The sequence below is a fragment of the Melanotaenia boesemani genome, chromosome 19 (assembly GCF_017639745.1).
Source record: "Melanotaenia boesemani isolate fMelBoe1 chromosome 19, fMelBoe1.pri, whole genome shotgun sequence".
NCBI classification, from domain to species: domain Eukaryota; kingdom Metazoa; phylum Chordata; class Actinopteri; order Atheriniformes; family Melanotaeniidae; genus Melanotaenia; species Melanotaenia boesemani.
Genome location: NC_055700.1, coordinates 20,375,648 through 20,388,539, shown reverse-complemented (window position 1 = coordinate 20,388,539; position 12,892 = coordinate 20,375,648). Strand labels below are relative to the sequence as shown.

General features: G+C 38.7%; 1 protein-coding gene across 1 annotated transcript; it reads left to right on the top strand.

Moving 5' to 3' along the window:
* The first annotated feature begins 7,755 nt into the window (after positions 1–7,755).
* LOC121630613 (zinc finger BED domain-containing protein 4-like) lies at positions 7,756–11,854 on the top strand. Its single transcript, XM_041971015.1, has 2 exons — positions 7,756–7,980; positions 9,194–11,854. The coding sequence occupies exon 2, from the start codon at positions 9,198–9,200 to the stop codon at positions 11,049–11,051; it is 1,854 nt and encodes a 617-aa protein (XP_041826949.1). The 5' UTR covers positions 7,756–7,980; positions 9,194–9,197; the 3' UTR covers positions 11,052–11,854.
* Positions 11,855–12,892: the final 1,038 nt, after the last annotated feature.

The window sequence follows — 12,892 nt, the reverse complement described above, 5'->3', positions numbered from 1 at the left end:
AAATTGGGAGACTGTGCATGTGCAGTATTGATTGTTACATCCACCTAACCAAGTCTGAGATTTTTTTTATATTAAAAACTATTATTAAAAAGGTCTGTAGTTCTTATTGTTTCTACAAATAAATAATTCTCGTTATAAAAAACTATGGGTATTACTCCTTTTTTTTTGTTTTTTTTACTAACAATTATTGTAAATAAAATAAGATAAAAAAAAACAAAAACAAAAAAAAAAAAAAAAAACATTCATACAAAATGGTACAACATCAACCCCACACCCACCCACCCAATATATTCTAGTATTGGTTGGGGATACATTTCATTCATTCATTACGGGTCACGGGAAAGCTGTGTGCAGAATGCTATCCCAGCATTAACAGGTGAGAGGCAGGGTACACCCTGGACAGGTCACCAGTCCATCGCAGGGCCAACACATAGGGGACAAACAACCATTCACACTCGCACACACTCCTAGGGAGAATTTAGAGTAATCAATTAACCTAACATGCATGTCTTTGGACAGTGGGAGGAAGCCAGAGTACCCGGAGAGAACCCACGCATACATGGGGAGAACATGTAAACTCCACACAAAAAGGCCACTGCTCTCAAGGTTCGAACCTCCCCCCCAACCGAGATTCAAACCAGCGACCTTCTTGCTGTGAGGCTGCAGTGCTACCCACCACACCACCGCGCAGCCGGGGATACATTTAATAGGTTTTAATCCATTTTAATACATTTCATAGGCAAAAAATAAATACATAAATAACCATCACAACTTTTTGTAATAGTGATTATTGCAGAGGACCCGAATTTACACATCTTAAGGCATTTCCAATATGTGTCACGTCTGTTTCTATAACACAAGAAAAAAATGGGTCCCAGATCTGATGGAAATCATGGAGATTTTTTAATGTATAAGTGTAAAGTTGTTTTCTCTAAGGAAGAGTTGTACAGAGTACAGGGTATGGCTCCTTTAATTTGGGATTCAAATAAAATGGAGGAAAGGTACTAGAAATAAAATCAAAACTGTGATTGTGTTGCTTATTGTGTTTACTGACCAACCTTTCTGCCCATTTCGTTTTTCGTTTTTTTTCTCACATTTCTTGTGTATTTAAATACCACAAAACCACAGCAATTTTAAAACACTGGTCATTTTTTTTTTTAAATCAATTTTTAAATGTCCATGAACTCCTATAAAACCACAGGAGGAAAGTGGGCTCATGTTCTAGAGAAATCTAAAGAATAATAGACGTATTGGACTTCTGTGTCTGCATGTCTGCAGAATGTCATTGATCTCTGACAAAAATAAAATAAAAAAGACCATGTTTCATCCATAAAAGAGGGATCAAGTGTTGTAGACTGACTTGAAAGTAAAGAAGAGGGGACGAGATGGGGGAAACAGTAGGGTAGGGAAGAGGGGGATAAGATGGTATCTTCTTTATGCTCTTTTCCCATTTGTTTTCCTACCTTCTCTAACCTTCTATTTATTTATTCCTCTCTTCCTTATCTTCAGCTTAATGCTCTGTCCAGGTTTGCCATTTCTTCCTTATATCTGTCAATTCACTTATTTTACTCTATTCTTTTTTTCAAATTTTCCCATCCACTTTTTCCCTTAATCGTTGCATAGTTTCTCATTTCACTTTCTTTCCTTGTGTGTCTTCTCTACCTCCAATCTCCATCCATGTACCTTTCCTTTATTTTTTAATTATTTTGTTCTGTTTTCTTCTCTTGCCCGCCATGATCCCATCCTTTCCCTCCTCCTCTTCCCCTCCTATCCTGCCCCGTATTGACAGAAGAGGTATGCATTTTACTAAAACATTGGCTGATGAATCATTGATGTTGGTGTTGAGGTTTCAGTGGTGCGGGGGTAGCCGGATGTAAATAAGTGAGGACTAGGTATGGGGTATAGCTAGCTGATATGCAGCACTGTGTCTGAAACATTGATGAGATATGCTTGGGAGTGCATGTGTATTTGTGTGTCTGTGTACTTGCTGGCACAACTGTGAAGGCTATTTAAGAAGGCTAGATATGACAGTTGTTTACAATATTGCCTAGACGCTAAAGAACTAAGGGTGGAGAGGACTAAGGAGAAGACAAGAATGGCAGATGGATGGAGAAGATAATGTTACCCGTGTAAAAGACAAATATTAGACTACACTGACATGAATCAAAGTAGACATGTCAAGATAATAGACAGGGGCATGCACACTCAGATTTCTTTATACCACTCTCTTTGTAAGGACATTCATAATATAACGTATTAGCCTGTCCATTAACCAAACCTTAATCAGCAGAAGATACCTTACACTTATCAGAAATCTTCAGTTCCCTGAATGCAAATTCCTTTGTGTTTTGTAATTTAATTATTATTTATTTTTTTTACTTGGGTCATGTGGTACACATCACTTATAAGTAGCCAATATCTAAGCTGCAGCAGACAGCAATATGTGCACTCTCAGTTTATAGAATCAGTAATATTTATGGACAAGTAGAGATTATCTCTGCACATTCTGTGTTTGAGAAATACAGTGACAAATTAAGTGCCTGTCTGTTGCAAAATCGCAACATATTCTCATTACCTATTACATATCATAGAAAAAGTTATGTAAAATATTTTGTACATTTGCTACGCATTTCCAGTAACATGAGACCAGTGCACCTGTACATTCTTTCATCCTGTCTGTTGTTGTGATAAGAAAAAATATGACAGCTACAGCAAACTACAGATGGCATGCGTTCACCATTATTTATTCACAACTGTTATATGAATCAGCGTAAAATTAAAGAGTTTAAAAAAAGGGTTTATGAGCAAAGCAGCAATGAAATTATAATTCAACAGCCCCAAGTCCACCTCTCTAACCACTAGGCTTCCACCCTCCGTTTTAATACCACAGATCATTTAGTTATTAAGTAATTGCCAGCTCAGCTACACAATATATATGAAATACAAAGTATGCATTTTTCCTTTTACAACCCTATTTATGACTGCAAAACTGGAAGAACTACCTGCCTACACCCAAGTTTATTTAATATAACTTATATAACTACTTAAGCATGCATATTTACATTTTGCCAAAACTAGGAGTAGTGTCATTACTAGTTAAGCTTTTTTCGGTATTTAATTTAAGTAACATTGATCTTTTTGCAAACCTATTATCAAGCCTGTAGTAAAAAAACCAGAAGAACTACAGTGGCGCTAATTTGTTTTCATCTGCATGGCACTGCTGTATGGAATTGCATTTTTAACATAATAGCAGCATTTTGCATTGACTGTAAAGATGCAGATATTGAATTGACAACCGACTGGGAGGGGATAAAGGGAAGGTGAAAGCAACTGTGGATTCATATCTTAATAGTCTAATTGTTAAACATTTTTTCATATTCTGACAGCATTATTTGCCTATGTAAAAACTATTTACACAGGGGATCTGCAAATTTTCTGCCTATTAGTTGCTTTTTTTGAGCAAGAGACAAAGGGACAAAGCTCCTATTGACTTATTTCCCTGATTGGCTCTGGATTTCGTGTAAATATCTGTGCATTTTTATTTGTAAGAAACTATACAACCATTTATGAGAGCAGCCTGAAAATTGAGATGGAGTTAAATAAATGAATAAGATTTTTAAGGTTTTGTTGTTTTAGATTTGTTCTGAATAGCTGTTACCTCCACCATCAGCCTTCCTTCCTGATTCTCTTGAGTGCTCAGATGACTGTTACCAATGTCTTTTCACATATGATTATCAAACCAAAACTGCTGTGTCTTGGTGACACGATGCCTTGTTGTGCAATGGTGTCACTTGGGAAAATAAACAGCAAAGGGGGCAAAGTTAGTTTGTTGCTGATGTGCTTCTAAACTGTGTGGAAGCTTAGTCACTACTGTCACAATACAAAATTTTCAAAAAATGTATTATTCTTTTAAAGTCAGAACACCACATAACACAATCCAAACAACAAAAATACATTAAGAAAAAATAAATAAATAAATGCATTATTTTAAAGCGTTATTAGTTTGTAGATATTCTTCATACGTTCCCAATGTTGTCAGACTGTTTGCTCACTGTGATGCAAAAAAAATACAAAACTAAAAAGCCACTTCAACCACTAGTTGGTGTACTTATATACATAAGTGCCCTTTTCTTCACAATACTTGAGATGAGATCAAGTAAACAATAGAACAAACTAATTTTTGTTGGACCCAACATGTTCTGAGAAAGATTAAAACTATCAAGTTAATTTAAAAAGTCTGTTGTCAATGGTTTCTCAAGACAGCACACATGGATGTGAAAATTTCCAAGGATTAAAATTCTGTCATATTTAGCTATTATTTCAGCCAGAAGTTCTCCAAAGTCATGGATAAAATCTTTACAGTACTTAGGTGGTCTGTAAATGACAGCGCACCATCCGAGGGGTGAAGCACATCTCAAATAAATTAACTTCAAAAGCGGAGGAAAGAGATGTCGATGCGACATGCTTACACGCAAAATTCTTCTTAAAATTAGTTGCGGTTCCTCGTCCACGACCAGAAGCCTTTGGACTGTTAAAATATGTGCAACCAGGTGGTAAAAGTTCACAGAAGGCACTGGACTCACCCATTGTCATCCAAGTCTCTGTGATGCACATAAAATCTAAGCTGTGGGATAAAAAGAAATCCTTCAAGATGAAAGTCTTGTTTGCCAGGGACCTGGCATTCATCAAGGCCATCCTGGCAGGGACGAAACCTGCACATTAACTGCCTGCAAGGACCGATCAAGTGGTCTCAGGTTTGCAAGATTTGCTTACTGAAGTAAGGAAAGGAGAGGTGAAGAGTCTGTTGTCCCGAGTCCAAGCCAGCCAAAGGAACCAAACAGGAGTCGATTGGAGCCAGAAAACGCTGGGAGATGAAACGGCTGCACTCCGTTCCGCTTCCTCTAGAGAACCCGCCCACAGGACCTGCCAGGCTGGCCTTCAACTTTACCAGCCTGCCACCTTGTTTCCCCCAGCGTCTGCGGACTCTAAAGGTGGAGCGGGCAACCGGCAGAGGTAAGCTGGAACACCTGAGAGGAAAGGAGGGCAGAAGGTTTCTTGTCCACCTTGACTCACATAGGCCAAGATTTTGAATGCTGGTCGCAGGTTTAAAAGAGTTTGGCAATCATACACTAGTAGAGAGTTAGCTTTTGTGAATATGATAGACAAAACTACTATTAATAAAAACAAGTTTCGAGGAGTCAGAGAGCAGGCCACACACACTGGCACCATCTTTACCTATGTAAAGGATATTCTTTCTATACAGGATATCCTTTTAAGCACAGGATCCTTTTAAGCACAAACTGAGTTTTGGCCCTCATATTCAATGCTGGAGAAGTACCCTAACAAAGATGATACTGGACAATCTGTACTTGTCCGTATCCTCTGTGATACAACAACAACTCATGCTGTAATTTAAAGCTGAAGTCAAAATCAAAATGACCAAACATGCATGTCTGTGGATTATGAGGCATTGAACAAATAAATAACAGCCAAGACCACATATGTCTTACATTATACTACACAATACCACGATTAGTAACATCCACTCAGACACAGTAAACCTCAGAATAAATGAGCAGAAAAAATGGCAGATGTTTAATTTGGTATTGCAGTACTCTTCTTTAAAGAGAATCCTAGAAAACTATCCTTACTTACCTTATCTTTCTGGACACACTTATGCACACGCACACATGCACACCCACACACATCCAATCACTGTTCCACACCTTCACTTAAAGCACTTTTCAGGCCTCTTAGTGCCTTCCTCCCTGTACTGAGCACCATTAATACAGTCATTTAGTCCACTAATACATCAGTGTGGTCAGTACTGTTACATTATGCATCAGCTGGGGTCAGTGTATAGTGAACTGTGCTGGTCCTGATTCTAACCACACATGGTAAAGATATCCATTTACCATAGAAAACCAAGCTGGTGCAGTGATTAGTGATTTCAAGAAGTTTTGCACATGGAACATTCTCATTGACGTCACACTGTTCGTTTACACTGCCACGTTGGGTGGCAAAAAGCTAGCTGGCACCCCGGTTCCGCTGTGCAACTGTTTTAACACTATTAACTGATATTAACACTTTCCAAACTATTTCAGCACTTACGTAGTCAGGTCAGACAGGGATTTAAAAAAAAAAAAAAGAAAAAAAAAAAGTGCACTTGTTGGTGCTCATAATCCATATGATTTTCCAAATTCCTGGTTAAAAAACACTTCAAAACTGATGGAGATATTGCTACCCGATTTACCTTCCCTTGACATTTGCAACTACCTAGGCATCGACAGTCGCACTTCACAGGGGCAGAATTAAAAGCATACATGTCAGATTAGAGGCTTATAAATTTTCGTTGCAGGATGTATATTAGACTTTCAGCTGTGGAAAGTGCCCCAAACAAAGTATTTTCTCTTCCTGTCAAAGCTGAGTAAGAAAACAGCAGATGCAGATAACATTCATGCAGTTTAAAAATTAGGAATGTCCCAGTATGTTTAGGAGTTAACGTTACTAAGAATTACTGTGAGAAAACATTGCTATTTTAAGTGTGTTTAGTTTACTGAGATCACAAAGGATAATACATGTCCAACTATTCATTAACACCAAAAACTGCCATCACCGTGGTGATCCACTGTGAAGGTTGAGTTTGTCGAATATCCAAGCAATTTCACCGTGGTCACATTTACACTGTGAGAAACTTGAGAATGTTTTCTGCTGTCTTTCAAACTATTCCAGATCATCTTTTTGCCTTTTCTCAGAGTGCAGACAAACACGAATATGGACCAGACAGGGAACAATGGGTTTTCACAGGGAAGACAAAATTAGCCTCAATTACATGTCCGCTACTACCAGACTAACGTGAAGTGTCTGGTCCCAGGTTGCAATAACGTTAAACCGCTGCAGTTTGCTGCATTTCAGTAATCTATTGTCTTTATTTTTCATAAATATATTCAAAATTAGAGCAGCCCACCATAAGCAGACTTGGAAAGCATCAAAAACTCACCACCGAAAAAGTGATCGCTACACAGCTGAGAGCTTTCTGACAGTTTCTAGTTATCTCATTTGATGGCAGCAACTCATTTAGCCCATAGTTCAAAGTCAGCAGGCAGTCTGTAAAATTAAATCCCACCCTTGGGACGTCAACTGGATCATCCAAAGGCACAGCACAGATGTACCATTATTAGCATTATTTTTATTTTTATGTAAGTTGGATGTAGCAGCTGAGCCGATGGCAGTACTTTATTTATCTTTAGCAAGTCACGTGATCAGTGACGATGAATAATTTCCTGATCAGTCAAACGGCGCGCAAGGTTGACAGATTTTTTTTAAAGCCAACTTTTTGTTTGGAAAAGAGCTATGTCTCATATTATGACATGTTTAGCGGTGAATGTTTTTGCTACAAGTTCAGCAATAAACACCACACAGATCCCATGTCTGCTTCACCACTGCTTGGTAAAGTGAAGGGAATTAACTGTGAAGCTAGCTGCAGCTTCACCCAGGAGTAATCAACTCATCGCCTCCCAACCTCAACCTAAGGATGGGAAGCAGGAAAGTTTAACAGCTGTTTCTTTCCGGATTTTCAACATCTATGAAAGCAACAGACCAGAGAAGCACGGTTTGCGTAGCAGCCACCCATATATGCAGGCATCCCAAGATTAATCCTGGTGCTATGTGGAGGCCAGTTTTCCCATAATGATCCGCTCCCCCTCTAGCTCTGCCCCTGCTATGACTGACCAATTATGACCCAGAAGTAGAGGTCGACCGATTTATCGGTCTACCGATATATCGGGCCGATATTTGCCCTTTTTTAAGGTATCGGCATCGGCCGATATCCGTGTTTACCAGCGCCGATTTAAAGTCAGGCACATCCGCGGGCAGCCCCGTGTAACTAGTGGCGTGCGCTGCCATTGGGCTGCTGCAGCATGTGAAGGACCCCAAGACAAAACTTTTGCTTACTGTTAACAACACTCCTCGGAGATAAAGGTAAGGCTTAAATTCAGATATTTCAAGTCCTATGTACATATACACCAGTATATGTTACTAGTGAACTATATGAAGTGTTGCTTCACTTTGTGAAAGAAAGAACGAGTAGCAAAGAAATGGTGTTATGCCACAAATCGTCCGCTTGCCACAAAGTCCCCCTACACGAACAAATTCTATTAAAGCCGATGTCTCCCACACATCATTCGCTTTTTAAGCTATGTTAACGGTAATTCTGTAAACAAGCACATTTACGAGCCACACCCTGCTATTTTTCATGTTTAAAACGTGTGGCTTTAAAATGCGTTCGTGTAGGAGGGAGTTTCTGGGAAGCGGACTATTTGTATCATAACATAAAGGCATTCTCTACCGTTAGCCTAGCTTAGCAGTGAAGTTAAGTCTATCGAACTAGCATGTCATGAGCAAAAGCCACAGATATTAACAGCAACAGCGAGCAAAACAACAGGCTCTCTCTATCCGCTGGTTAGCGTGTGCTCACTTGTATGTGCATCTGTGTGTGTGTTAGTGTGCGGACCTGTTTGTGTGCGCACGTGTCTGTGTGTGTGTACTGGCATCGGGCTGCTGTGCGCCGACAGCAGATGTGAATGTAGAGACAGAAATGACATGCCGTTGTTCAAATAGGACAAATAACATAAGGCTATTTAGTTTGTTTAATAAAAGAACGAGGTAAAGACCTGTTCTATCGGAAATGTAACCTTAAATGACTTCTGTCTGATCAGAATGTGATGTGTAAAGTAATAAATACATAAATAAATAAATTCATTAATTAATCCATTATTAATAATAATAATAATAAAGTGACGTGTTCCAACCAATGACTACATATATGTAGTTACAAGTTGCAAACCAAATTACAATTTAGTAATCACCAAAAAAATAAATAAACTTTATCATGTTGCACAGCCTTGTATGAGGACCTATCTATCTATCTATCTATCTATCTATCTATCTACAGTTATTATCCTTATGCAAGGCTGTGCAACAAGTTTATTTATTTTTTGGTTATTACTAGATGGTAATTTGGGGTGCAACTTGTAAGCAATCTGTTAAGAACAAAAACAACACATTAGTAGATTTTTCTTTTTATGCAATTAGAGTGTAATTGTTTTAATGTGTATCAAATATTGGAATTATATACTGAACTGAATATGAACATACTACTAAAATGCTAACCATGAATATTTCTTCTGTTTAGACTTATGGCTGAACAAAAAACGAATCCAGTGTGGCAGCATTTTACCGAGCCTACTCAAGGGAAAGCCAGGTGCAACATCTGTGATGGACTTGTGAGCCTGGGAGCTGAAAAAGCCAACAAGAAAAACACAACAAATTTGTGGAGTCACCTGAAGTGTCACCACCTCCAGGCTTACAAAGAGGCACAAAAAGAAAAAGAACAAGCAGCTTTCTCTAAAGCTAATGTATCTCAGCCAACTCTCACAGAAATGTTTGATGCCAAACGCAAGTGGCAGAATTCGGATCCAAGGTCAAAACAACTTGACACTTTAGTTACTGAAATGATTGCTACAGACAATCAGCCATTTACATTTGTCTCGGGTATTGGGTTTCGTAGGCTGGTGGCTGCAATGGAGCCCAGATACAACATAAAAACTGAGAAGCACTACCGCACAGACATCCTAGATGGTATAGTTGCCAAAGTTGAGAAGAAAATAAAAGTACTGATTGCAGAGGATGCTGGTCCTTTTCTGTCTTTCACAACAGACTGTTGGTCTGGGGACACTGAAGCCCTGATGAGTCTAACATGTCATTTTATTGACGACAACTGGAAAAGGAAACAAGTTGTCCTAAATGCCAAGGCCATGTCTGGCTCACACACCGGGGAGTACATCAGTAACATGTTCATTAGCCTGCTGAAGTACTGGGACATCAGCCACGACAGGGTTGTACTTGTGCTCCGTGACAGTGGTGCTAATATGGTTAAGGGACTCAGACTGGCAGAAATGCCTGATCTCAGCTGCAGCGCACACACCATACAGCTTGTGGTGAACGATGGCCTCAACAGTCAGCGTGTGGTGCAGGACGTTAATGCCAAGCTAAAGAATATAGCTAAACATTTCAACCACTCTGTTCTTGCAAAACAGAATCTGAAAAAAATTCAAAAAGATCTTGGCCTCCCCCAGCACAGTATCATACAGTCCGAACCCACTCGCTGGAACTCCACACTTCACATGATGAAGAGGATGCTGGAGCAGAAACGAGCACTCAATGTGTATGCTGGGGAATATGGAAAAATTGCTACGCCTGCGGCAGAGCAATGGGACATAGTTTCCAATTTGATTGACTCATTGGAACCTGTTGAGGAAGTCACCCTTGAGATCAGCAGGTCTGAGGCTTCCATCTCCAGTGTTATCCCAAGCATTGTGGTGCTGAAGATGATGCTTCAGGCAGAGGGTCCTAACACGAGGGGGATTAAAACACTAAGAGAAACCATGCTGCAAAGCTTGCAGAAAAGATTTGCAAGGATGGAGGAGACAAAATGTTTGGTGGTAGCAACACTACTGGACCCTCGTTACAAGGATCATGTCTTTTTTGCAGTGGACACACTGACCAAGGCAAAACAATGGATAAAAGAGGAGCATGCCATTGTGTCTGAACAACTGAAAATTGCTACAACAGAAGACCAAGGACCAGATCCGAAACAAATAAGGGTCGAAAATGAAGAATTACCCGGTCCCCCCAGTGTTCTTCAACAAATGTATGCCAACATCTTGAGGCCTCATGGATCTCCTACTCAGGAAAGTGACGAAGAGCATCACATCTCTGAGCAGCTGCATCAGTACCTCCGTGAGCCACTGATTGACAGACAGAGTGGTCAGCCACTGGAATGGTGGAAACAGAATGCATCCCGCCTACACCTTCTTGCACCACTGGCAAGGAAATTTCTCTGTCCACCCCCCTCCTCTGTTCCCAGTGAGCGAGTATTTAGTGAGATTGGGAATATTTATGACAACAAGAGGAGCCGGCTCACAGGAGAACATGCAGAACATTTGTGTTTCCTGCATGACAACCTGTCGTTCTTAAACTGGGAGTACTGAGAACTTTCAGTGAAAGATGGGTAGAGTAAGGAAGACTCGGGGTCTGCAGCTGAGTTAAAATTAAAGCACATTCCTTTCATATTGTTCTGCAATGTTTACATAATTTCCTTTACTAAAAAATGAAGGGTTTGCTGCTGTTATTTGCACAAAAAATGTATGACGCTGCTAAGTCAAGTGCACAAAAACCTTTAAGTTTATTCACTGTTTCATATAAAAATGCTGAAAGTTACAAAAAAGCTGAAAATTAGAATGCACTTTAGATGTTCTGTCATTTATACCAAACACAAATATTGTTGGCTGGGTGTGTTTGCCGCACTGCTATTATTTATTTTTTATATATTTTATTTATTTATATTTTTCTGTTTAATTGATTTTTGTATAGAAAGTCATTTTGATTTAATTTAAATGTATATTTAAGTATACATTTATGTTCCAACAAATTTTAAAAATTCTTTTTGATAAATGCCCTTAAACTTATATGTAAATCATATACATTTTTTATGTTATCTGTTTTATTTATGTTATATTTGGTCAGTTTATTGATTTGTTTGGATACATATTTTATTTTAATACTTGCAGTGCACAAAATACATTTTCAAGAAATTGTGTTCAATAAATGATAATGTTAAGTTTTGGAATGTGCATCCACTTATTAGTGTGACATTTTAGCATGCAAATAAAGGGTAAAACTTCAAGATATCGGCACTAAAAATCGGCCAAAAAAATCGGCAGCACATATCGGCCATCGGCTGACCCTAACTTCTAAACATCGGCATCGGCATCGGCTATAGAAAAACCAATATCGGTCGATCTCTACCCAGAAGTATAAAAATTTTAGGATTTATTTTTCAAAAGGTAACAAATGAGCAGTTTGAATTTCAGACTTGTGTGAACCTGTCTTCCTTCTAAACACAGGGGAACAATATCTGACAGTGAACCTCCATCTACCAGGATGTGTTTCCCCTGACCGATTATGACCCTGAAGGACAAGGATTTCAGGATTTTTATTATTAAAAAAAAGTAACAAGTGAGCAAATGATTAGTTAAATGATTAGTACAGACTATGATCTTATTTTTATATTTTATTTTAAAATTACGTAATTTATCGAGTAATAATTTTAACCTAAAAACTGTATTCATATTGAAAACTCTTAAACCATTATCAAGGGATATTTTATTTTTTCTTTTATGTGTGTGTGCATTACTACACAGGCATATCCCTGACCCACTTCCTCATCTACCTACTGTACAAAGACACAAAAAAATCTCACATTTTGTTAAAAAAATTGTCTATGGATAACACACATTGTACAAATAACATCTCACACAACTTACAATTTGTCCTTGGAAATAAAATTTTTCATTTTATTATTGATATAATCTATTTTTATATACCAAACTAGTCAACTTCAAATATCGCCCAAGATGCCTAAGGGAAGTTTGCTAAACAGCATGGACATGTCACATGTCAGTCATTTATACATTAATTTGCTTGGTTGCTTTCTCCCCCTTCACTTCTAAACTTTGTGAACAAGTAATTATGGTAATGGTAAACCAACAGCAGAATCACTGCTCAGGCTGCGTGAAGTGAGCCTTTTGGCTGCCCAACTCAACAAATCAGAGAATCTTAGTGCATCACAACTTATAACCTTGTCCAAATTAATGTGATTCGTGTTCATAAGCAAGGGCCTTGCATCCCCTGCTGGAACAGGACCTCACATCCCTCTTGCAACAGGCTGGACTCACAGTTATACACTTCATGCAATATGACACTTTATCAATTAACTGCATAACTGCACTTAACTCTTGTTAGCAGCAGAAAATGGGCATTTAAATTTTTC